The 24,891-nt window shown below is 31.0% G+C and overlaps 3 protein-coding genes and 1 long non-coding RNA gene across 5 annotated transcripts; 2 read left to right on the top strand and 2 right to left on the bottom strand.

Moving 5' to 3' along the window:
* Positions 1 to 3,632, top strand: LOC108823725 (30S ribosomal protein S16-2, chloroplastic/mitochondrial). Its single transcript, XM_018596999.2, has 3 exons — positions 1 to 238; positions 364 to 409; positions 3,147 to 3,632. The coding sequence occupies exons 1-3, from the start codon at positions 106 to 108 to the stop codon at positions 3,361 to 3,363; spliced, it is 396 nt and encodes a 131-aa protein (XP_018452501.1). The 5' UTR covers positions 1 to 105; the 3' UTR covers positions 3,364 to 3,632.
* Positions 1,464 to 2,614, bottom strand: LOC130499387 (uncharacterized). The gene is made up of 3 exons (XR_008938248.1): positions 2,474 to 2,614; positions 2,030 to 2,094; positions 1,464 to 1,944 (listed from the first exon to the last, which is right to left on the bottom strand). It is a non-coding gene; the product is annotated as an uncharacterized LOC130499387 (long non-coding RNA).
* A 365-nt stretch (positions 3,633 to 3,997) lies between the features above and the next one.
* On the top strand, positions 3,998 to 6,964 carry LOC108823633 (nucleosome assembly protein 1;3). The gene is made up of 12 exons (XM_018596885.2): positions 3,998 to 4,157; positions 4,262 to 4,305; positions 4,397 to 4,492; positions 4,674 to 4,766; positions 4,969 to 5,056; positions 5,133 to 5,194; positions 5,273 to 5,457; positions 5,570 to 5,747; positions 5,837 to 5,880; positions 5,997 to 6,210; positions 6,302 to 6,319; positions 6,635 to 6,964. The coding sequence occupies exons 1-12, from the start codon at positions 4,112 to 4,114 to the stop codon at positions 6,701 to 6,703; spliced, it is 1,137 nt and encodes a 378-aa protein (XP_018452387.1). The 5' UTR covers positions 3,998 to 4,111; the 3' UTR covers positions 6,704 to 6,964.
* A 4,764-nt stretch (positions 6,965 to 11,728) lies between these two features.
* LOC108825934 (cytokinin dehydrogenase 3) lies at positions 11,729 to 14,704 on the bottom strand. Of its 2 annotated transcripts, XM_018599300.2 has the most exons (5): positions 14,036 to 14,704; positions 13,023 to 13,150; positions 12,621 to 12,881; positions 12,260 to 12,528; positions 11,729 to 12,159 (listed from the first exon to the last, which is right to left on the bottom strand). In XM_018599300.2, exons 1-5 carry the CDS (start codon positions 14,646 to 14,648, stop codon positions 11,871 to 11,873), a joined length of 1,560 nt encoding a protein of 519 aa, XP_018454802.1. In that variant the 5' UTR covers positions 14,649 to 14,704; the 3' UTR covers positions 11,729 to 11,870. The 2 variants fall into 2 exon arrangements, with proteins under 2 accessions (XP_018454802.1, XP_056850165.1); XM_056994185.1 differs by lacking the exon at positions 11,729 to 12,159 and having other exon boundaries at positions 12,256 to 12,528.
* Positions 14,705 to 24,891: the final 10,187 nt, after the last annotated feature.

The raw sequence follows: 24,891 nt of genomic DNA, 5'->3' as shown, positions 1-24,891 counted from the left end.
TCTAAAACGACGTCGTTTAGTGACCCAACTTCCGCAGAGAAAAACCCCGAACCCTAAAATCGAATTGGATCGATCATTTTGTATTTGCACAAACGGAGGAGAAACATGGTTGTAAGGCTCCGATTATCGAGACTAGGATGCAAAAATCGACCATTTTTCCGGGTAATGGCAGCTGATAGCAGATCCCCCAGAGACGGGAAACACATCGAGGTCCTCGGTTACTTCAATCCTCTCCCAGGTCAGTCAGTGTTTGGAGTTCATTCGACTGTCTCCTCTCTTCCTTGCTTCTTACACGATCTCTCTCTCTCTCTCTCTCTCTCTCTCTCTCTCTCTCTCTCTCTCTCTCTCTCTGTGTGTGTGCAGGGCAGGACGGTGGTAAGAGAATGGGTCTCAAGTTTGACCGAATCAAGTATGTTCCTTCTCTCATTGATGAGTTAGACCATGGAACTGGAAAAAAATTAATTGCAATTTTATCATTTTTTTGTTTTATATATGCATCCAATATAAAGGATATGAGTTTAGTCTTATTATTATCCGAAGGTTGGGTTTTGATCATTTTTATTTCTTGTCATGCCTACTTAACTATTAGTTGAAGCAATGATGTTCCTCATTGGAATCCAATCAATTAGTACTAGTTTAAGAAGCGAATTAAAAAATTTGAGGAACTGATTTAACAAACTTGGTTTGGTATATGACAAATGAAACTCCTCCTCTAGTCTTGAGTCTTTCTCTGTGGAACTTCTGCTCTGTGTTCTGTTTCATTTGCTTCCTAGTGCAGTAAGATGAAGATTCTACTGATTCTTTATTCGGAATTCACACTTACATTCCTAGGGCCTGTTCGTTTCTCCATTTTTAATCTTCATTCAAATGATTCATTTGTATGATCCACTCAGATGATCCATCCAGATTTTAGAGGTTGTTCGTTTCTCCATTTAGATGAGCCATCTAAATGAACCATTTGAATGAATTGTATGTTTGTTTCTCCATTTATAATTTCCATTCAAATGAATTTGATATACAAATTACATATATACCCTTATTTTGAATTAATCATATGTTTGATATTAATTTTCAGTATACTAATTTTTATTATTTAGTATAAAATATATTTACACTAAAATTATTTTAAAATTATCATTTTGACATTTATAATTATTTAAATATGCATTTTGATATTCATAAATTTATAAGTTTCAAATATTTTGAATTTTTTTTAATAAATCAACTATAATTTTGAATTCTTTTTATTATAAAAAAATCTGATGAAAAAGAATCTAACAAAACTTTATTTAAAAATTAAATATTTTTTATAAAATAACACATTAATAAAATAACACATTAAAGTAATTTAATATTTTGAACTCTTAGTTTAATTATATAATGATCTATCATGTCAAAAGTGTTCTCATCAATGATCGCTATATATCTCATACTAAAATGCCATAAACACAATTACACATAAACCACAAAATATAGCTTTATACATCGTTACATTTCCTGCAACAACAACACAAACACAACATAGGTTTAACAATTACTGAATCATACATCATCATTCACCATTTCTCAAAACTAAAACCCACATATGAGACTTGACTCAACACAAAATGATCTCAGACTCAGCAAACAAACTCGTGACTGATAATAAGATCCATCAGCTGAAAAAAGGCACGCTACAGTCTTAAGGATACACACGACATTGGGCAAAGATCAAACCGTGTATGTGCTGATTTTTGGAGGTGCTTGCAAGTCAGTCACATCAATGTACTGCACATCGACAGAGAATGTTCCAGAGCGGTAAAACGTTAGAGCCTTGGCACTAGGAATTGAGTTTCCTTTGGGGAAAACAATGGTGCTCTGCTGGTTCTCAGCTCCTTCATTTTGAGCATCAACAGCTGCTCCTTTCCACGCCAGCGAAATGGAGAAAGGGAAACTCTCATGAACCTTATCAAAATAAATAACATGACTTGTTAGATGATCTGGAGTATGACAAAACACACATGTTTAAGCACATATATGCAGCCATTACCTGGAACTCACGGACTTTGAAGGTGGGTCTGAGAATGGCACACTGCAAGGCACATCCCCTGGAAGCTTCAAGAGAGAGATAGAAAGAGATAGACAGTGAGCAATGGTTGTCACTGACTAGAGAGTAACAAGGAACTAAGAAAGCAGTAACAAGTTTAAACCAACTGAAAACTAGAATCAAACAAATTCAATGCTATAACTACTCAATGCTAGAGAAAGTGTCAGTACGTTTCATAAACACATTCTCAAAACCAAGCAAACCCATGAATACAACTCAGAGAATGACAAATCAGAGATTAATCTATGAACAAACAGATCAAATTTCATAAACACATTCTTAAAACCAAGCAAACCCATCAATGTTTCAACTCAGAGAATGACAAATCAGAGATCTCTCTATGAACACACAAGCTCCAGAGATAGAGAGAAAGAGAGCAAGAGATACCTGAGAGAGAGAGGGGCGGAGAGAGAGACGCGGAGAGAGAGAGACACGGAGAGAGAGAGGCGGAGAGAGAGATCTCAAGCTTTCATGGCGATTTCATGGCGAGAGAGATGCGAAGAGAGAGACGCGGACAGAGAGACGCAGAGAGAGAGAGTCACGGAGAGAGAGAGCTCAAGCTTTCATGGCGATGAATTCATGGCCAGAGGAGAGATGTGGAGGTTTCATCGTTCACGGCAGAGATACAAGAGTCTTAGTCTTAGGTTTGTAATTTCAGGAATTGGTGAGGGGCAAAATCGACATTTCAATATTTTGACTGAGCCATCTCCAGCCAACTGCTTCGTTTCGGTCCAGCCAACTGAGTCTTTAAATTAAACCTATTTTTTCTAAAATCATTCAAATGAACCATTTGAATGAGTTGTACTTTTTGTGTCTAAACGAACACAAAGTTCATTTCCATCTAAATGGATCATTTGAATGGAGAAACGAACAGCCCCCTATACAACCTCTTTTGCATATGTAATATGATCCTATGCATACTCTTTTGCATCTTTTCAAATTAAAGTTCATGACGTCTGGATAGTAGCAATCAAATATGTTGTTTATAATTGGGTAATTTTCAACGAAAAATGCGTGTAGTTTTTGATTAATGGGACATTTACTTATTTTTTATGTACAGGTACTGGTTATCTGTTGGTGCTCAGGCATCAGACCCGGTTCAACGTCTCCTTTTCAGATCCGGTTTACTTCCTCCTCCTCCAATGGTGGCTATGGGACGTAAAGGTGGAGAGAGAGACACTCGCCCTGTTGATCCAATGACAGGTCGCTATGTGGATGCAGAGAAAACACCAGCCATTAGCGACAACAAGCCTAAGGAAGAAGACGACAGCCCATGATTTTCATTAGACTAAGGAAGAAGACAAGAGGAGCCCATGAGTTAGCCTTTGTCGTTGTAGCTTATCTAAGTTCAGTATGTGTAATGCACATTCCTAGTTGATCTTGGCTTATTTCCTTTGTAAAACTTCCCTATGTTTGGGAATAAACGGCAATGTGTTTAGTAGCTTTTGGCGAACCGGCACGCATTTTGCATTTGGGAATTGAATTTCTACCATTTTTGTTGACGTATATTTTTAAATCATAATAATATGTATATATCTTTCTCAAATTAGAGTCTCTGAAACTCTAAACACAAATTGCAAATTGGTTATAAAAAAACCACACAAATTGCAAATCATAATGATATTGAATTAAAAAATCTTTCAAATATCATGCCAAATTTTCTGATTTCCATTAATTTTCGATAAAAGTTTATAATCAAATATTAATATATAGTTTATAAAAGACTTAATTTGAGAAACTTGGAATAATAATAGTCATAAACATATAATGGATATTTATTTATTTTGGGCATATGTTGAACAAGTTAATAATTCGTTGATTAGTTGAGAAAGTTATTATTAATAATTAAAAAAAGGAAAATGAAAAAAATGCCAGCGAGGGAAAATAAATAAAAAAAGAAACGGCAGTTATTAGGTTAGCATAAAGAGAGGAAGGCACGTCTTGTGTGTGCGTCTCTAGTCGCCACCCAGAAACCCCTCTTCTTCCTCCTCAACCTCTCTCTTTCAAACTCGAATTGATCGGAAAATGAGCAACGAGAAGGACAGTTTCAACGTCGGTGATCTCACCGCTGGTAATTTCATCTAAATCCGATCTCCTCCTTCCTGTCTCTTTGTTTGCTAAAAGTTTCCTTAAGTCTGAGATTTCTTCTTCTTCTTGTTCGTGGTATGTTTGCAGCTCTTAAAGATGAGGACAGAGCAGGGCTTGTCAACGCTCTTAAGGTCAGTCAGTTTTGAGTGAATATTTCCTTGATTAGGAGGAGGTGTAGTTTCCATTGGTAAAATGTTTGTTTGTTGTTGATTCGATTCACAGAACAAGCTGCAGAATCTGGCTGGTCAGCATTCCGATGTGCTCGAGAATCTGACTCCTAAGATCAGAAGACGTGTTGAGGTCTTGAGAGAGATTCAGGTCCGTATTGCATTGTGTAGTAATTGTGAATATGATCCTCAACTCCTTTTGACTTGACTTATATGAGGAAAATCTTTCTTCCCTTGTTGAGATTGATGAATGTTAGATGTGAGTAAAGTAATGTGCATCCTTTTGATGATTATTATCTGAGGAATTCTCTTTTTTTTTTGTTTTCTTTCAGGGAAAACATGATGAAATAGAGGCCAAGTTTCGCGAGGAGAGAGCTGCACTTGAAGCCAAGTATCAAAAGTTATATCAGCCTTTGTATACCAAGGTACTAATTGCTTTTCTTGTGGGAAGAACATGCCATTTGAATGAGAGTTACTACTGACCACTGTATCTAAATCAAAACCGAGGAAAGTAGTTGGAGACTTTGCATATGTTATAACTCTATTTTCTGTACTTGTAGCTGTCTTGGCTTTTATCTGTTTACAATTTTTTTTCTTGATACTTGACTTGTACCTGGAAATGTGCAGCGTTATGAGATTGTGAATGGAGCTATCGAAGTTGAAGGAGCTCAAGAGGATGTTAAGATGGACCAAGGAGACGACAAATCTGCACAAGGTTTTCTTTCTCTTTTTACCTTTGTAAATTGTATCATAATAAACGGGTTTGCTTATTTCTATTTGTGGGTTTGCAGAGAAAGGAGTCCCTAGTTTCTGGCTGACCGCATTGAAAAACAATGATGTTATATCTGAGGAGGTTAGTGTGTTTGCAGCTATTGTTTGTTCACTTCACCAGGCATATCTGAGGATAATGACCAGTGTTTTTTGGTATCAGATAACCGAGCGTGATGAAGGAGCCCTCGTGTATCTTAAAGATATTAAGTGGTGCAAGATTGAGGAACCAAAGGGATTCAAACTTGAGTTTTTCTTCGACCAGAACCCTTACTTCAAAAACACCCTATTAACTAAGGCCTATCACATGATTGATGAAGATGAGCCTCTGCTTGAGAAGGCTATTGGGTAATTATTTGTTCTTTCTTTCTTCTACTCTTACATATCATTACTTCGTCATTTGCTGTATAATCTTCTTGCTGACTTATGATCCTTGTCTTTTTTTTCTTCTTTCTCTCAGGACAGAGATTGATTGGTATCCTGGAAAATGCTTGACTCAGAAGATTCTTAAGAAGAAGCCTAAGAAAGGTGCCAAGAATGCCAAGCCAATCACCAAAACTGAAGATTGTGAAAGTTTCTTCAACTTCTTCAGTCCTCCCCAAGTTCCTGATGATGATGAAGACATCGACGAGGACAGAGTACGTTATCATCTGGTTTTGAGACTTGCCTTATTTTTTACTATGTTTAATTAAACTTAGTACTAACGTTTTTTCTGCCATTGCTTCAGGCTGAAGAACTTCAGAATCTGATGGAACAAGATTATGACATTGGGTTTGCTTTCTTCTGAACATAAACTCTGTGAATCTATACATTTGAGTCTATATATATATGGAAATCAAGTTGTACATTTTTGAAAATCTTATTCTAGTATTCCTTGTTTTCTGCAGTTCTACAATCCGGGAGAAGATTATACCACATGCTGTCTCATGGTTTACTGGTGAGGCTATTGAAGGAGAGGAGTTTGACATAGACAATGACGATGAAGATGATGATATTGATGAGGACGAAGATGAGGATGAAGAAGATGATGAGGATGAGGAAGAAGACGACGATGAGGATGAGGAGGAAGAAGAAGAAGAAGTAAGCAAGACCAAAAAGAAGGTATTTGCTTCCTTCTTTTTATTCAAGTACCTTTTGTTTCTTTGATTGACTACTAACTTTTTTTTTGAAATTGGTTAAAATGTTTATGCAGCCGTCTATCCTACACAAGGTACACAACCAGTTTCCTCCTCATTATAGTATTTCGCCTGAGTCAAAACCTATAAACCTATAGTTTCTGTCCAATAATCCGACACCAATGAATCATAGAACATTCGTAAAACTATTTGATATTTTAGGCTCGACCATGACCACAAAATGAGAGAACCTACCTGGCTCATGTATGATTAGCGATAGATGAAACAACTGGTCAAAGCTCATTGTTGCATGAACATATGAATCATAGAAACTTGAAACACTTATCTGATATGTAAATTAATGTGATAATGTGAGAGATTAATATATTTTTATAAAAATCAAATTGCAGAAAGGAGGCAGGCCACAGCTTAACGATGGACAACAAGGGGAGAGGCCTCCTGAGTGCAAGCAACAGTAAAACAAAATTCAAAAGTCGGCCAAAGGAAATGTTGAGTGAAACTACATGTAAGGCAAAATGTTTGAGGTCTCTGCGCATTTAAGTTTCGACGTAGGCCGAATTGCCTTCTCACGAGATATCTGATAAAATTATTTTTGGTGTTTCTGCTTTTTGTTTATTTGGATCACTGAGTGACTTAAAGTCTTGGTTTTATTACTTGTTTAAAAATTAAAAATATTGTTTTGTACTTTTTTTTGGTGGGAATGTTTTGTTAAGAAACTATATTTACGGCTCTAACTGGTGACAACAAAAGGAATAATAGAAACAAATAGGAATGAAATGCAGAGGAACAAAATAATAAGAATACTTATTCTTTCTATTCTTTGCCAGTTTTTATAAGGAATACTTTTACTCTATCAATACTATTAATTCTGCAGCATGACCAGTTGATGGAAGTTGAGTCCAATTATTTTATCTTTGTTACTTTTTGAAATATTACTTGACCTACTTTAAAAATATTAACTGCCATTAATCAAACCTATTACGAATATATCTCTGCCAATATATTGTAACTTTTCCTCTGTTTCCTAAATTCTCGGTATTCATATCTCTTTTTTTAAGGAAACGTTTCAGTACTTATATGTATCTCTCAGATATGAAAACTCTTAATTTATTTGATATTGTTTTCTTTGATATTTTTGTAACTTCCCTTGTGCTCCAATATTCTCGCAACCCACTCCTATCTTCTACATATATAAGATTCAATGGTTATAAAATGCAATGACGTGTGAATAAATATGTATATCTGGTGGACTAATATGTACGTATAAATTTGGTTATTTTCAATAATTGTTTTATCAATATACAAGAGTTTAGAGGTTCAGTGTAACCGTATAAAAACTTTGAGTGTTCAAAAATATTTTTAGATCTTAAATAAATAAAATATAAAATATATAATAAGTTATTAATAAGAAAAATAAATTAGTACTGCTATTTACTATTATTATTTTTTATTTGATGACAGTAAAAATTTCATCAAATTTCGAAAAAACAAAATTTATTTAATTTTACCTATTATATTAAAACATAAGTATGACCAATTGATTAATGTTGTGTCCAACAACTATTTTTCCATGTAACCTACTTTAAAAAAAACAACTCTTTTATAATATATACAACCCGCGGATAACCACAAAATTAAATAGAGCAGATGCGGGTACCAAATTATTTGTTTGCGGATTGTGCGGATCATAACTTTTAACAAAAACAAAATTCAAAACCCTTGGGTTGGCGGGTCAGTGAGTGATTTCGATCCGCAACCCAGCCTTAGCCGTACATATACCGGATCAATTTTTAAATTGCTATTATTTAATAAAATATATTTTGATTAAAATTTATATACAAATATGATTAAAAAAGATACGTTACAAAAAAAAAGTTAAACAAAAAATATACCCGCCCTTTTAAGGACGGGTCAAAATCTAGTAATTCCTTAAATTAAAAGGAATGAGAAGGAACATTAAGAAAATAATATTCCACATGAATGGTGTAAAATTTGAGAAATAAAGAGGAATTACCCATTCCCACTCATTCATTTGGTCACCATTTAGAGCCTACGTCATTTTGGTTTCGCATTCACTTAAGTAAGTATTTTTTATAAGAAATTACATGTATTAGGCAATTCTGGAATAAAAAATTATTCACGTTCTCGGTATATAAATATACTGTATTCACGTAGGGCTGAATGTTTGTAGTAATAGTCTATAAAGCTAAATTCCCTCGCAAGTCACAACTTAAACAAAACGGGATTAAACTTGTAACATCGAAATAAATAAATCATTATCTTGTGAAAATATACCATTAAGTAAAATTATTTTTAGGCTATTAATCAAAAGAGGGCTAGCGTGTACAATTATTTGCTCTTTTAGGCTATTAATCAAAAGAGGGCTAGCGTGTGCAATTATTCAGCAATTATTCACGTTCCAGTTTTCTTAGAAGAGCTGACTTCTTTACAAACAAAAGCAGGGCCAGAATAACATTCATAAGTATCAGGTATTACACACAAATCATGTCTTTTAGAAAGAAAAGAAACTTCAAATAATTATATGACACTAATGCTGAGCTAAACTAGAGAGGAAGTAGAGAGGAGTACCTTGCTTGGAGGAAGAGAGGAAGTGACTACGAAATAAGGAAGTGAGATGGTTCAGGTATATATAGGGAATTAGATTTCATCGTAAATATCTTGTAAAGTTACAAGGAATAAACCAGGCCTGCGTTTTCGACCCACGAGGAACTTACGACGAAATAGTTTACGAAGAATTAACCAAGTCTGTATTTTTGGTCCACAAAGAATTTACGACGAAATAGTTTACGAAGAACTAACCAGGCCCGTGTTTATGGCCCATGAGGAATTTACGACGAAATCTTAGTTCCGTGTTTTTTTACGAGGATAATATCTAAATCCCTAAATCCCTAAAACCCGAAACCCAAAACTCCAAGTTCCTTAACTTATAATCTCAATCTCTTCTTTCCAAACCCCAAACCCTAATTGCGTTACCCAAAATCAATTTATTAATTTAATTTTTATAATCAAATCTAATGAAGAATTTACGACGAAATAGTTTACGAGGAATTAACCAGGTCCGTGTTTCTGGCCCACAAGAAATTTACGACAAAATTTTAGTTCCATGTTTTTCTTTACCGGTTGTCACAAAAAATCGACTTTTATGTGACAACCTCTCCCGTAGACCCACTCGTCCCGTAGACCTCAGGCTCCCAGCCCTGCAAAGCATCGATCCCAACTCATCCCTTATGAGTTCTCAATAAATCCATAATTAGGTTGTTGGTGCGCCTCAAACCCATGACCTCAACTTTTAACAACTCTCTCATAGGACAAGCTGTCACTGATTGACTTGCAGCTCAATTGGTGTCATCTTGTCTTGTTGGAGAATTGTTAAAGGGTGAGGTCTTGGGTTCGAAGCGCATCAACAACCTAATTGTGGAGTTAGTGAGAACTCATAAGAAAGAGGTTGAGATCGATGATCTACAGAGCTGTGAGCATGAGGTCTACGGGACGGATGGATCTACTGGACAGGTTGTCACAATGTTTTTCTTGTTTTCCTTGATTTTGATTAATAAATAATCTCAATTTATTTATTTATTTTTTGCTAAACACATACAAAAGAGTTCAAAGCAGACTGATACATATTTACATAACATCTTCGGAGTCATAAGCCAGACAATCACCAGAGCTAAAAACCGGATCTCAATCCCATTTTACAAACAAACTAGGATAAGACTTGCGCTTTATGCAGTGTGAGCTTATATAATAAAAAATAATAATATATAATATTAAAAAATTATATATATATATATATATATATATATATATATATATTATATATGTGTTTGAATTTTTCTAATAGGCATTCAATTATGTTTTCTTTATATAATTATCTATATGTTGGATTGAGTATTTGTAATTGTAATTGTAATTATGAACCGAATTCCATTTTAAATTTAGGATGAATCTGATCAATTTGGGCTTAATTTTTTTATCATCCTTTTTATGCCTATAAAAATCATAATGTGGTAATCAAGTGAATTTTTATTACAAAAACATGTTTTACAACTTTTTAATACTGTACTTTAACATCACTGAGAACCATTTTAATTGTTTTAGAACCAGCTGTTTAGTATTATTTCCAAAATCAAATTATTTTGACATTAGTATTCCACATAGTTTTGAAATGTTTCAACTCAACGTCTAAATTGATACAACCAATTTTCTTGCCTTAAGTTGTTAGCTGAATATATATATATAATTTAATTTGAATATTTATTAAATAAAATATTAATACAATTTTATGATCATATGTATCTTTTATAATGAAAACAATTAATGCACTGATCACGAAAATTTCAAAGTGGGATTTTAAAATTTCTAATAATTTATAGTCGTTTTAAAAAATTCAAAATATAGCATATAAAATCTAAATTTTTTTATTATATGGTTAATGTGATTATTTAATATTTTAATAATATAAAATTAAATAAAAATAGCTAGGATACAAAAATTGTTTTCAGAAATTTATTATTCATAATCATTAATTGTTATATATACGCTAATCAAATTAGTTAGTTTCACAGATTTTATTTAAGGAATGTGCGAGACCTTACTTTAGTTAATAGGAGATATGATATCATATAGTTGTCATTCGATGTATCTAGCGAGATATACAAATCAAATTGGACGACCATGTTTTTTTAATTTGAATGTAAGAATGACATGTATGACTAATTGACTATCTAATTGATTGACACATAAGCAATAAACATTTTTTAATTATTACAAATTAAAGTTACAATTTTTCAAGTGTTTTTCTTTTAATATATAGGAGAAAAAAACGAATTTCAGAGAAATAGTCGGATTTATACAACTGATCAAAACAATGTGCAACCATATGTTGTAACTATTATCCTTCGATTATTATCATACCATTATGATTTTTATTGTTATTATCATATTAGAAAGGTGAATCTAATAAAGCCGATGCGAAAACTTTTACCTAGTGTCGATTTTGATAAATATTTTGGCTATATGGTTAACATAAAACAATCGAGAAAAAGATCGATACTATTGAACGATAATGGAAAATACTCGATTATAGTGCAACCAATCATACGTGGATTTCGTTCGACCAAGATCTTCAAAGTACAGAAGAAACAATATTAAAGGAGACCAGAAGTTTGGATGTCTCCTGCTTTCCCGCATACTGTAATTAAAAAGGTCTGGGAACATGCTCAGAAATAATTATTTATTATTCTTTTTATTAAATGCTTAATGTTTTTGCTAAAATTTTACTTACAAAAGCAAAAGTAAGTTTCACATTTAGACATACTTTCGAATCTTATGATCATGTCCCTCACTTCCGTATCAACTTCCACTCTCTTACTATCATTATGCCTTTATTTTCTTATAACCCAAAATCTCTCACCAAAATATAGATTATTCTTAAATCCATATCAAGTGGAATTTGTAGTATATTAGTCCAGACTATTAATATATTTTGTAAAATGTTAACATAACAATCAGAATTAGTGAAAAGCATGGCCTACACGGCTACACATAAGAAGTGAGAACGACTAACAATACTATTAATTATCGCCTAACACAAGTTTATAATATTTACTGAAATATATTTTGTCCCGGGGACAATATCATTTTAGGATCATATCTATATTTTCTCTCAACAAAAACATTCCACCTCGGACCAAAGTGTCCAACCCATCCTTCTTGTGACGAATAGTAAGGAAGATATTGTATGACTCCCATGTTAGCATCCTCACAAAACTTTAGTACTTGCATGTTTTCTTTTTCATAATCTTCCCAATTATCAAAACTGGCCGATCGTAAGAACCCTACCGCATAAAATACATCTTCTTCAGGTATAGCTGTAGACATTCGATCATCCCACCTGAAATAAAGTATCGATATTTAGTAACTTAAGATATAGTGCATTTGCAAAATTTGAAAAAAAAAATGCAGAGAATGTGGCTATACTGACTATAACTTACTTTTTGCGATTCATGGGATAAACAAGAAGGGGACCGGTAGTGATGTTATTTCTAAGGATAATACCCTTTAAAACGCCATAATCGAATTTTGAAATCTGAGATTTTGGTACGAAAAGATTAAGCCATGGATGTGGAACATCCCATTGGCCTTTGGATTTCAGTTTTAGCTCTCCGGTTCGAACCCGGTTTAGAAAATCCATATAAGTCGCATCTTTCTCGTACATAAACCCTCTTACATAATTTAAACTGTCGCTTAACTCCTCCATTTCCTGTTTAAATGATTGAGCAGATTAATAAAATACTATAATTATGAGTGAAGATCCTAATTATACTTGTATAATTGTGTATACTGTGTACGGACCTCGTCGACTGAGTGTTGAGAAGTTTCGTCGCAATACTTGACAACTTCAAGACAGTAGATGACACCATGTTGTTTGACCATTGAGGCGATCCTCATGTGATCGGACGGTGGATAGTAAGTAGATCTCCAGTTATCAGGTGAGCCATGGTCCAGCATAACAGAACCTTCCAGGAAATGCAGACCGTCTGTTTCTGATATCAATCGTTCTTGGTCTCTTGTAAATTTGGAGAAATCAGTGTATAGAAACCTTAACCATTTAGCCTGGAAATTTTCCAAAAATAGAGATTTGTTTATTCATAAAAAATATTTGATAGAACTGTTTAGCTGATATAAAATAAATATATCACACTATTCAAGTTACACAAAAAAAAAAAAATATATATATATATATATAATATTTACCCTTTTCGGAGCTAATTCGAGTTTGATTCTTGCTCTTGTTATTATTCCGAATTGACCCAAACCTCCTAACGCGGCATAGAAAAGATCTGAGTTCATGTCTTTGGAACAAGTTGCAATTTCACCTTTTCCTATTAAATTCCGGGTAAACAAAACTGACCCAGTTAGAAAGTATACTCTTATACATTTTCGACAAATGCAACGGGTTTCAGATAAAACTATCGTTGTTTTGAGCCTAAATCGGTCTCATTAATTGATCTTATCTCCTAACCAAACAATGGAACTAGAAAGTCATCGTAATCTAAATAAAATTGAAAACAACAGTTGTATTAGTGTAGGTATGTGTGGACATAATGAATACAGCTATAATAAGCAAACTGGCTGTTACTTAAATCCATTACACCTGGTAAGAACCAAACTTTATAAACTTGTGACTTGTGTCCTTATGCCAACAAGAAACCTCGTGAAAAATCATACGAGTGGGTCCATTTTTGGTTGATTTTCTTTTGTCTTTTTTTGTTTGGTCACCGGGTTTTATGAACAGTTACGTAATCTAATCTAATGTATGACTTTTGCTCAAAAAAAAAAAAATCTATTGTATGACCATCATGTAAAAATTTCGCAGTAGATTCAGAGAAACGTTCAGAATATTGTAATAATGTAAGAGATTATAGAAATAAATTTTCAAAGCAGTTAGTTTATTAACTTATAATATAATTTGTTAGTAGTAATTCAGTAATTGAAATAAAAACATAAATCACATAGCCCGTGTGTTTCTATAAATAATGTGATTAGCTAGATGTGTGAGAAGAATAAAAGCTATCAACAAGTTCTAGAAATAAATAGAAAAAGAGACAAACAGTTCAAACAAACAAGAGCATAAACATAAGTGACTGCACAGATCTAAAAAGAAAAGACGAAAAACGTACGAAAGTTTATTTTTATTGGCAAATGTACGAAGTAAAAATCATTACTGTTTTCACATATTTAGAATGCATGTAAAAAGATGTACATACCAGTAATAACATCCATCTCTAAAACATTACTGATTTGTGGACCATACCGAAACGTTTGTCCGCTTATACCGCCGTTAGATAACGTTCCACCGACCGTTAAATACAAATAATCCGTCCAAGAAACCGGCGTCAGCCCTAACTCCAAAGTTTTATTCAACACCTCGATCCATAGCCACGCGCTGTCCACGTCAACGTATAAACCGGTCCTAGACACCTTGATGCCTCGGTCCCTGTTTACCATTGACCGCATGTTGACCACGACTCCGTCTTTAGCCGCGGCTTGACCACGGTGGCAATGTCCGTGGCCACGAGCGGCTAGAGGAAAAGAGGATTGAGAATCGAAAGAAAGCTTTATAAGATCGGTGATATCTTGGACGGAGGAAGGGTTTAAGACGGCAGAGGGAAAGACTCTGGTGATGTGGCCGAAATCAGTGGAAGCTGACTCGACGGAGGAGGATGCGGTGGTGAGTTTTCCGGCGAAGTTGTCGTTGGAAAGGATACTCCATGGTAGTGATGATATGTTGGTTGTGATCGGGGTTAAAAGAGTTGTGATGATAACTAATATTGTTATCACTAGAAGATGAATTTGTGATGGAGAATTATAGCTCACCATAGTTTTCTCTTTCAGAGAAACTTTTTTTTTCCTAACACTTTAGCTTGATTCAATCAATGAAGAGCAGTAGATGTATATATATAGCCCACACATGAAGTGGATACGCATGTTTCTTTAAGTTATTTCGTTAGAAATAATTAAAAATTAATGAGCTTGTATCCTCGGTCTATTATTAACTTACTAATAATTCTGTTAACTTATTTTCATTTATTTGAAAACAAAAATGTTTGTGTGTATTAACTTACTAATTTTGTTATTTTTTTTTGTAAAATTGTTATTTTAAAAGTAATAAGTTTTCGATGGCATATTTCTATAACTTATCAGTTCGCCTGACCCGATTAAAATTATTATATAACTTTATAAATATGTATTTAATTTTTTAAATATATAATGTTATGATATAAGTTCCGAAATGAATACATATTCAATATGCTATTCTTTTTAAAAGAAGATCTATAATAAATTATCGCAGTCACGTGAGAATCTTAGAAAACCACTCGCTTATTTGTTCAAAAAAAGAAAGAAAGAAAACCACTCGCTTCAGTACCGTTCTTGAACACGCACTGTCGCTCGCTCTTATTTCATCTAAAACTTCCCATTACAATTCGATTGTCGCTCGCTAATGAACTGGTTTTGAAAAATATACTCCACAGTCTATTTCATACATTACTACATTCATAATTTATATAGTAATCTCATACATGTGACCCAAAGAAATAGTATTCACATCTCAAAAATAAAATGCACTTTCTTTTGATATTGGGTTATATGCAATTTTGATGCCAACGAAGATATCCAGATTTTTTTTTAAAGATATCCAAATTTTAGGGTTCACGACAAAAAAAAAGAGTGATCATGTATTGCTATATAATATATGTGTAATTATGTATGTATCAAGACCAGTGACCAATCTCAACTTACCACTAATATTCCAAATTTTAGCAAAAAAAAAAAAAAAACTAACCACTAATATTGTAATTGAACTAATTATTTGATTGACTGATATTAGATTAAAAAACATAATATTGTAATTAGCCATCATCACCAATACCACCATAATGAACATCACTACTGTGATTAAGTTGTAATTTTGTAAATATAAAAGAATCAGTGGGCATATACCATTATCATGGGGACTGGAGGTTGGCCTTAGATCACCATGTACAAATATTTTCCTACGGATAAGAATCATGACTCTCTAATCAATCAGAATTATATAATTAGAACTTGCCTTTAAAGCAGATTGCTTTAAAGTCTTATAATTTGCTAGTGAGAGTTCAAATTTCCCTATACATATAATAAAAATAAAAATTATAACAGAAAGAGGACAGAATGTCTAAATGAAACCACCGCTCCGTGGATGCAGTATGGACTGTCTTCGCGGATCTCGATCGGTGGAATGATATGGCCTTTTATAGATGCTCGAAAACATGACTTCGCTCTAAGAATCTGCCTGCCGTAGCCATGAGAGCAGCATTGAATCCATTATTTTTTGTATATCAAGTCATCGAGATTTAGAATTAATTTCATCAGCTCAATAAATTTTACTTTCCGATTGATCAACCAAACACATTTCTTGTGCAAACAGCCAAAATGGGTAGAACAATCGTTGACCACCAAACTTTTACTTGTTACTAATAGTGACCATGACTGAGTGGCATGTTTCAACAAATTAATAGTATGCCTTACTTTTAATGATAGATTATAAATTTATAACTTATATTTGTAATCGTTAAAACAATTTCTTCCCGTATTCTTATAACTTTTACCAATCAAATGTTTTATACTTTGGATAAATGGATATTTCTTTTATAGAATATTAGATGTTTTCTGCACCATGTTGTTCTATCTTGGGTAGAACAATCATTAACCACCAAAATTTTACTTGTTATTAATAGTGATCATGACAGAGTGGCATGTCTCAACAAATTAATAGTATGCCTTATTTTCAATGATATACTATACATTTATAACTTATATTTGTAATGCTAAAACATTTTTTCACCGTATTCTTAAAATTTTTACCAATCAAATGTTTTATACTTTGGATAAACGGATGTCCTTATGAATATTATGTGTTTTTCTGCATCATACACAGTAAGAAGTTTTTAAAAAATATATTTAAAATAAAATTTATTAATACTGTACATTTTTTTTCTTATTAGTATTTTAATATAAATTTAATTTAATTAATCTTAAAATTAAGATAAAAATAATTTTGTTACTAAAATTATATTTAAGAATATATATATATATGTATATATATTTAAAATTATAATCTTAGATATATTTCTATCTATTTATTTCAGTTAAATATATTAAATTAATTTGTATAAAATTGATGAAAATTGATATAAAATTTTATAACTATCAAAAATTAAATCTAAACAATATTTATAAATTTATAGATATATAAGAAACTAATGATTTTACGATTTGAATTTTAGTTTTCTAAAAACAAATTGTATAAATTTTTTGAAAACTTTATTAATAAAATGTATAATTATAAAACAATAAAACAATATTTCGAAATTTATAGTGTCATATTTGAATATATTTATTTTAAATGATGATTTATGAATTACTACCATATTCTAAAAAATTTATCAAAAATAAATATTAATATAAACGCAATGTGTGAGTTATTACCATATTATAAAAAAAATTACTAAAAATATAAATCAATGTTAAATGTTATATTTCATGTCAAATTTAGTCATAAGTTATGTGATCAGTTTTAGTAGTCATATCAGTTTTTTCTAAAAATAATAAAAATGACATGTGGCAAAATTAATTATCAAATGTCGAAGAGATTTCTCATTAATATCCTACTAGATGTTTCTTTGTCACAATTAGGTCATCATTTGAAGAATCAACAAGATCTTCTTTCTGTCTGAATACTTTATAAAATTTTCTTCTCGCGGCTATCGAAAAGTATCGTTAATTATAATCATACTAATAAAATTTTATTTTAATTTCATAATAAAACAATTGAAGGGAAACTTCGTAGATTCGTGGTTAATCATTTTGCCGTTAATAAACAATAAAAAGCAAGACATGGAATATCCTAAAGATTTCGCTGTGTTTGCTTCGTTCGCCACACATGTTAACTTGTTGTCGCTACACATATTTTATTTATTTACTTTTGTCAACGTCTATTATTATAATTTGTGGTTTTAAAATATCTTAAGCAACTATAAAAATTAAGACGAGTACAATAAAGTGATACACAATAGATGAGTTCAGTGGGAAGTGAAATACTGATTTTTAGTACAATTTATTGGCATCTAATTAACAAATGTCATTAGGTTCTCATCAATATATTTTTGTATTCCGGCTATAACGTCCATTTCTTATGTCATTTTACTAGACATTAAGCAATTATGTATCATAAGACGAGTTTTTTTCCTTAATTACTTTAATGTTCTTGCATTCAAATGTTTTTTTCTGTTGTTTACAAAATGGATAATAATTAATAAATATAATCACTATTAAATATCTAAATGGGCATATTTCTTCTTTTAATTTGTAATCTTTATACACATAGTTACATCACTTAAATACATATTATCTTGATTTTTAGTTTTCGCTAAATATTTTTGCAAAGCCAATTATTGATGTATAATCCGATAAATGACTCTTTATTCAACTACATTCGATATCTATAGACCTCAAAAAAAATTGCTCTTCCCAGGACTAATCTTTCCCGTACATATCCTCTTTCTTGATCTTCTTTTTTTTCCTGCATTCTCTTTCTTGATCATATATGTTTATTGTATCGATTAATGATTGTATATAAGTACTAATAAGAAAAACATGAAGACACCGTAACCGGACAGCAAAACCATGCTAGACGCACGTGTTGTTGTCATTTTCCTTCCTTCTCTACAACTTCGTGTCGAGAAAACAATTTATCAACTATGATTTAAGAAAATATTTTCGTAATGACGACCAAAACGACAAGTGATTATCAGTGCTCGTTTAAGAATTAGTTAGGACCTCCCAATTAGGTGACCTTGTAACTGCGGAGCGTGCAACTTTACAAGATCCGCATTCCTTTTAAATTTTTTATATCAGTGACCTTAACTCAGTTTTATGAATTGTAATTGTATCTAACGATGCATAAAAAAAGAAGACGAATATCACTTTTAAATATAGGTTGTAATAATGGATTTATATTGGAACGAAAAAAGTGAATTAAAATAATTAGTGTAATGATTTCAATTCGTGGGCACATTTGCTATATACGTATCTCTTTATATTTAACTAAATAAGTACTATTTGAGTTGTCTTCAACCTTTTTTTGGCCATGCATCATCATGCTCCTTATATGTTCCTTTCGTTTATATTATCCTTTCAACATTATAAAATTCAAGACGCATGTGCGCAGACCCTTAATATGTGAAATGTTTGCCAAAAATTGGATTCGCATAGTTGGCAAACGTTATTGCGATCTAAGTTAAATTCGAAGCACGTCAGAAAGGAAACACAATTTAGAGCTACTTTAACCATTTGGCTGTTATTGCGATCTAAGTTAAATTCGAAGCATGCCAGAAAAGAAAGACAATCTTGGTGACAACACTAAAGACTTTCCATTTCTTATTTACTGCACTTAATTAAAGCTCTATGAGCTATTTTCTATTTTAATAAAGCTTTACAAAGCTGTAGTCTTTCTAGGTTTCTCAAATATTATCAGATTGAAAATTGAGTCTGTAGGAGAACAAAACTAGTGGTATCATAACAATTCATGAATATTCATGTGCATCTATAGATACACTTACACACTATTCAGAAATACATATTTAAACAATGCATGGTTTTATGTGATGAGTAATATTTTGAAGATATGTAGTTTCTTGTGTATGTAATATTACAACATCATTCATACAAGTTAATTAGACAATTAAAGTTGAATTGTGGGAAGGGTATTGCTTATGCGATATAAAAATGGATACATATCAGACCATTTTCTGCTTTAGATTTTAGATACTTTTTTATCATGAATGTAAGATAATCAGTGTAGATAAGATCAGAAACATCATGAAAACTACATTCCGAACAAAAGTGTTTAAACCTGTCACGTGGCTAATGTCATCCCGCCAACCACATTTTCTGATATTAATTACAACAACGAATTATCACAGCCGGCCAAAATTTGACGATTTATACAAGCAAAACAAAGTATGAACTCACGTACCAAAACGTTATACGTTTGCCAGAACTCAGAAACAAAGGCATGGGCATATTCTGTTTTCTTTTCTTTTTTTGTTCAACATGGCATATTCTCTCTTCTTAAACAATTTCGGTAAAGCAAATTTTTATGTTTGAAAAAAAAAATTATGTTCGGATAGCGAAATGTAACTAAACAGAGAGTTAAGTACTGTATTCACGCAAGCCCCTTCACGAGTCTCATCAGGTTCATTGATAAACAAGTCAGAAATAGATCCTCAAGCATGAAGGAAACGGGCGCCAAAGCCTATGAGAGGACCATGGAAACATGGTTTTCTTTCAGTTGAAAAGGGTGGTTTTATATTTTTCAATTTATTTTCATAAGTTCTCAAACTAAACAACATGATTATAAAATAGCATTTTTTGTTGAATAAATTTTACATTCATTCAAAAAAAAATATTGTCTTCAGAGTGATCCGGAAATGTGGTATCCTATATTGTTTTCTTTTTTATCCTATACCATTTTCAGTTATATGTTAAAATTTTATGTGAGTTTTAGCAAAATTCATATCTGTATTTACGAATTTGTTCAGCATATTATTTAAGATTTCATTTTGAAATAATTATTTCAAACTTTAGCGTTTTTTTTATATATTCTTTCTTGTAGTAACCTCAATTATTTTGATAAAACTACATTGTACGTATACAAAGCTTGAACATTGTTATAAGTTATAACCGTTGACAATTTTTGACATTGACAATTTTTCTGAATTTGATGACATTGTCATCAAAGTCATTTATTATATATGACTGGTGAGTTAGTTTTAATTTTCTGTCTTAATGCTTGAGTTAGAATGTGTTATTATTGAGTTACAATTTTGACTTACCCCTTTGAAAAAAATGATAACTCAACTCTTAATTCAACATCAAACAAAATTCAATGTATTAGAAGTTGAGTTAATAATTTTTTTGTGTTAAGTTAGTTATCCTACGTTTATTTTAGTTTTTAACAATTTTTTTTTTTTAAATGCACCCACTATCTCACGTTAAGATGTTGGAATTCATAAAATGTTTTCAAAAAAACCTAAATTCCTATTTACTCACTAGTCAAAAGATGTTTATAAGCAATTATTTCTATTTGAATTAGTAAAACAAAAATGTTCATATTATTTTAGTTGCTAATTCTGTTTAATGGCTAAAATTTTACAAACATAAAATATTATATATAAATATATAGGTACTTTTAGAATATACACAAAGTATATTTCCTTCATTTTTTAATATAATATATTTTGTAAATTATTTTATCAAATTTATAATAAACAATATTATTATTGTATTCATTATTTTTAAAATTATACATACTACAATTTATACATCAAAAATGTTACCAGCCAAAAATTTTAAAATTATAGTAACTCATATTTTTACTGCGAACTCACTACATAAATCTACAGTTTATACCACATAATTTTTACTGCGAGTTACATCAGATCGTAACTTTTATTGTAACTCAACTCTAATTCAACATGTCACCAATCGGAGCCATATTTACAATAGGTTACATCCAATTAGTTTGGGGTTGCGTTTAGGATCACTCCGATTGTTAAAAGCAAACAACTCGTCCCAAAAAAAAGAAGCAAACAATGAAACAACTCAACACATAACCCTGGGTTTTCGCGTCTATTTCCCATGTTTAAAGGATTTCATTATTTAATTTGAGTTGATATTTTTCTATGATTTTTTAATTCATACACAGTTCACATTTTTATTTGAAAAGAAAAACAGATTTTGATAATTAAAAGAAAATGCTATGAGCTGCATGGCACACCGAGCATGTGATCGACATATTGGTGAAAGTCATTAGTTTTTTTTTTCAGAAAGGAAAAGCCATTAGTTGATCTGAACTTCTTAACTTTTTTTTTTGTAACACATCTGAACTTCTTAACTGGTGAGAGTAAATCTGTATAAAAGCCAGTTTCGAAAAACAAAAACAAACTGAGACATTGACCGACGTGGAAATTCATTAACACAAACGATTATAATACTAGTTTGATTTGGTGGTAAAAGGGAAAGGAAAGTGAAGGTGGGGACTGAGGAAATCCATGCAGATCTTCGTAAGGATTCTAAGTACAGTGGACCACTTTTTCGTTGTACATAGTTTTCATTGAAATGGTTGTTAACAAAATATCCATTTAAAAGTCAAGTTATCTATTAACTGATGATAATATTATATATTTATATGTAAAGCAACAGATAATATCCAGATTTTAAATTTATTTTTATAATTATAATTTATAAACATGAAATGGCTGTTCGAACATCTTGTTCATATAGGCTCTGGATGTGATTCAATAGGTATACAGTTGGAATAAGATACATTTATGTACTGAGCTAACTTTTTATTTCTATTTGTTGATCATTAACTTTTTACCATATACAGTGATGGAAATAAATGAAAAGTTTTACTCAGGATAATGGATGGAATAAAATCTATTCCTCCGTTATTTATATCGCATTAATTCATATCTTTCAAGTTTATTTGACTGCTTTCTGTTATTTGTGCTTTATATCGTAATATAGAAAATCATTTATTCTTTTTATTATTTAAATTTACATCAGCTTAATAATATTATATTTTTTATAAGAACCACACAGTTCGGTAGCTTCCTTTTTAATGAAAAACTAGGATATTATCCGCGTTAAAAAGTGGGATATCTTTTTTTAATTTTCAAAATCAACAAAATATTATTGCAGATGTTAGTGTTTATATGCTAATAATATGAGAGTCAACTTTACATTTTTGACAAATATAGATTATGTTAATAATTTGAGCATACTATACAGAATAAATTAACATATTTTTAATTATTTTCATTCCTTTGAAAATGATTTTGAATATCTATAAAATATGAAATGTAAACCATATTCATAGGGTTTAATAACTAAAACAATAAGATTTTGTTTATTTTTGAAAATTTTGAATTATAAAGAGTAGATTTAGGAGAATATATTTCAGAATATCACGTTTGATTTAATAGATTAGATTTTTGGTTGATTAAGGTAATATATCAAATAAGACATTAATAATTTAGAATTGGTTTAACATAGATTTTTGTATAATAGATAAAAGACTTTAAATTAATAGAATAAATTATAGGCATTCTGCTGGTACCTGGACACTTAATTTATGTGATCATGCAAATATAAGGTTATGCTTTGAATTTTATTTAAATATTCAGATAAAATGTTTATTCATAGAATGTATTTTTTATTAGAAATTAGTTTGGACTATTTCATATACCCGAAATAATCCTAAGTAAAGAAAGTAATTAAAGAAAAAATATTTCTCTTTGACCAAAAAAAAAGAAAAAATATTTCTCATTAGAAACATGGCTAGGTAATCGGAGTCACAATCGGATTTTGGCCAGATTCATTTGGGTTTTGGGCTTTCAGGTTCATGAATTTATGTCCTATTCGAATATTATAAAAGTTTAGATCGGATTCTGTTCGAATTTAGTTGGGTATGATTTAAGTTTAGTTACCTGTCCAAGATCCTTTTGAACCCGAAATAGTTTCTTCAGATATTTATCAGGCTATAGGTTCGAAAAATATTGATTTATACTTGATTAAATTCAATATATCCAATAATTTCAAAAATAATTTTTTATGTGCTTCCTCAAACTATATTGTTTTCTTTCAAAATGAAATGATTTGGGGAGATTCGTCTATCAGCCGTATGAAAATATTCTTTGAACTATATTTAACATCATCAGATATAGTATGACAAACCAAAACTTGTATGTACAAAAATCATACATAATGAAATGTAAACAAATTAAAATTAATAACTACCAACTTTATAAATATAAGAAACACTATTTATACCTTAAAAGAAAATTGTTTAAACTTGAAATGCAAATTTTATTCATAACTAAATTTCATATAGTTGTACAAAAATAAAAACATTAATATTAACCAAATATCAAAAATATAAATTATACTAAGTATTTTAGTCAATGATTCATGTAATAGATAATTGTTTCAGATATTTAATAATAGCTTAGTTTATTTTGGTTATTTATTAGGAATTGAGATTATATTTAGTATAATTTTTTTTGAGATTTTGAATCTTTCAGGTTCTATCGGGTATTCATTTAGGTTTGAATTTAGTTTGGATAAAATTCATTGTTTGGGATATTATAAAATAATATTCATTCGATATTTATGTCGGGTTCGAATCAGTTCAGATTCTTTTCTATCGGATCGAGTTTGAGTTTGGTTTGGGTTTTTGAATTCGATTTATTTGTCCAGCCCTAACTAGAAACAACACAGAACAAAAAAAATCTTTAAAAACTGTAAATAAGCAAAGATCATCGTAGTTGTTTTTTGCTAAATTGTGAGGAGATACGCGGTTAGTTATTTAACAATTAATTTTATTTCTACATGTTTCTTCTTTGTTCTCTTAACTTATTTACCAGTTAATCATTTTTATTTTTATTTTCATTTGTATTGTTCAGCAATTGGTCACGAATTAAAATCATACCTTAAAAAGTTTGACTACAGTACAGAGACTAAAATATGTTTGTTCTTATATGTATATACAACTATTAATTCTTATCCATGAGAACCAGTTAAATTACGAATGAATTTTGGATATTCTTACTAATGGTTTATTCGTAAAATTGCTATCTTCTAGTAAGATAAGTTAAGTATTTCGTATTTAAATCTGTACCATTCGTAAAAGCCTAAGTTATATTTATTCGTAAAACTTTAGTCTCTAAGAATATAAGTTAGTCTTTTAAAACACACGTAGTAAAATTTGTACTCTCGTCTAACTCTAGGATAGTAGGATCATTATCACAATATCACTACATTGTAAGTCTGCATTAAACAAAATTGTTGCTACTGTTTGGGATCGCATGATGTCTTATTTCAAACCCGTATGGACAGGTTTTGATAATGCTAAACCTAAACCATTGATTCTAGTTACAAAAAAAAAATTGATTCTGAATCATTACATCGTGGAGAAACCAACCTCCTCGATTAACCAGAAACAAATATTGAACTAAAC

Source organism: Raphanus sativus, chromosome 9 (assembly GCF_000801105.2).
Source record: "Raphanus sativus cultivar WK10039 chromosome 9, ASM80110v3, whole genome shotgun sequence".
NCBI classification, from domain to species: domain Eukaryota; kingdom Viridiplantae; phylum Streptophyta; class Magnoliopsida; order Brassicales; family Brassicaceae; genus Raphanus; species Raphanus sativus.
The sequence above is the reverse complement of the archived record's forward strand: the minus strand, read 5'-3'. Positions and strand labels throughout refer to the sequence as shown.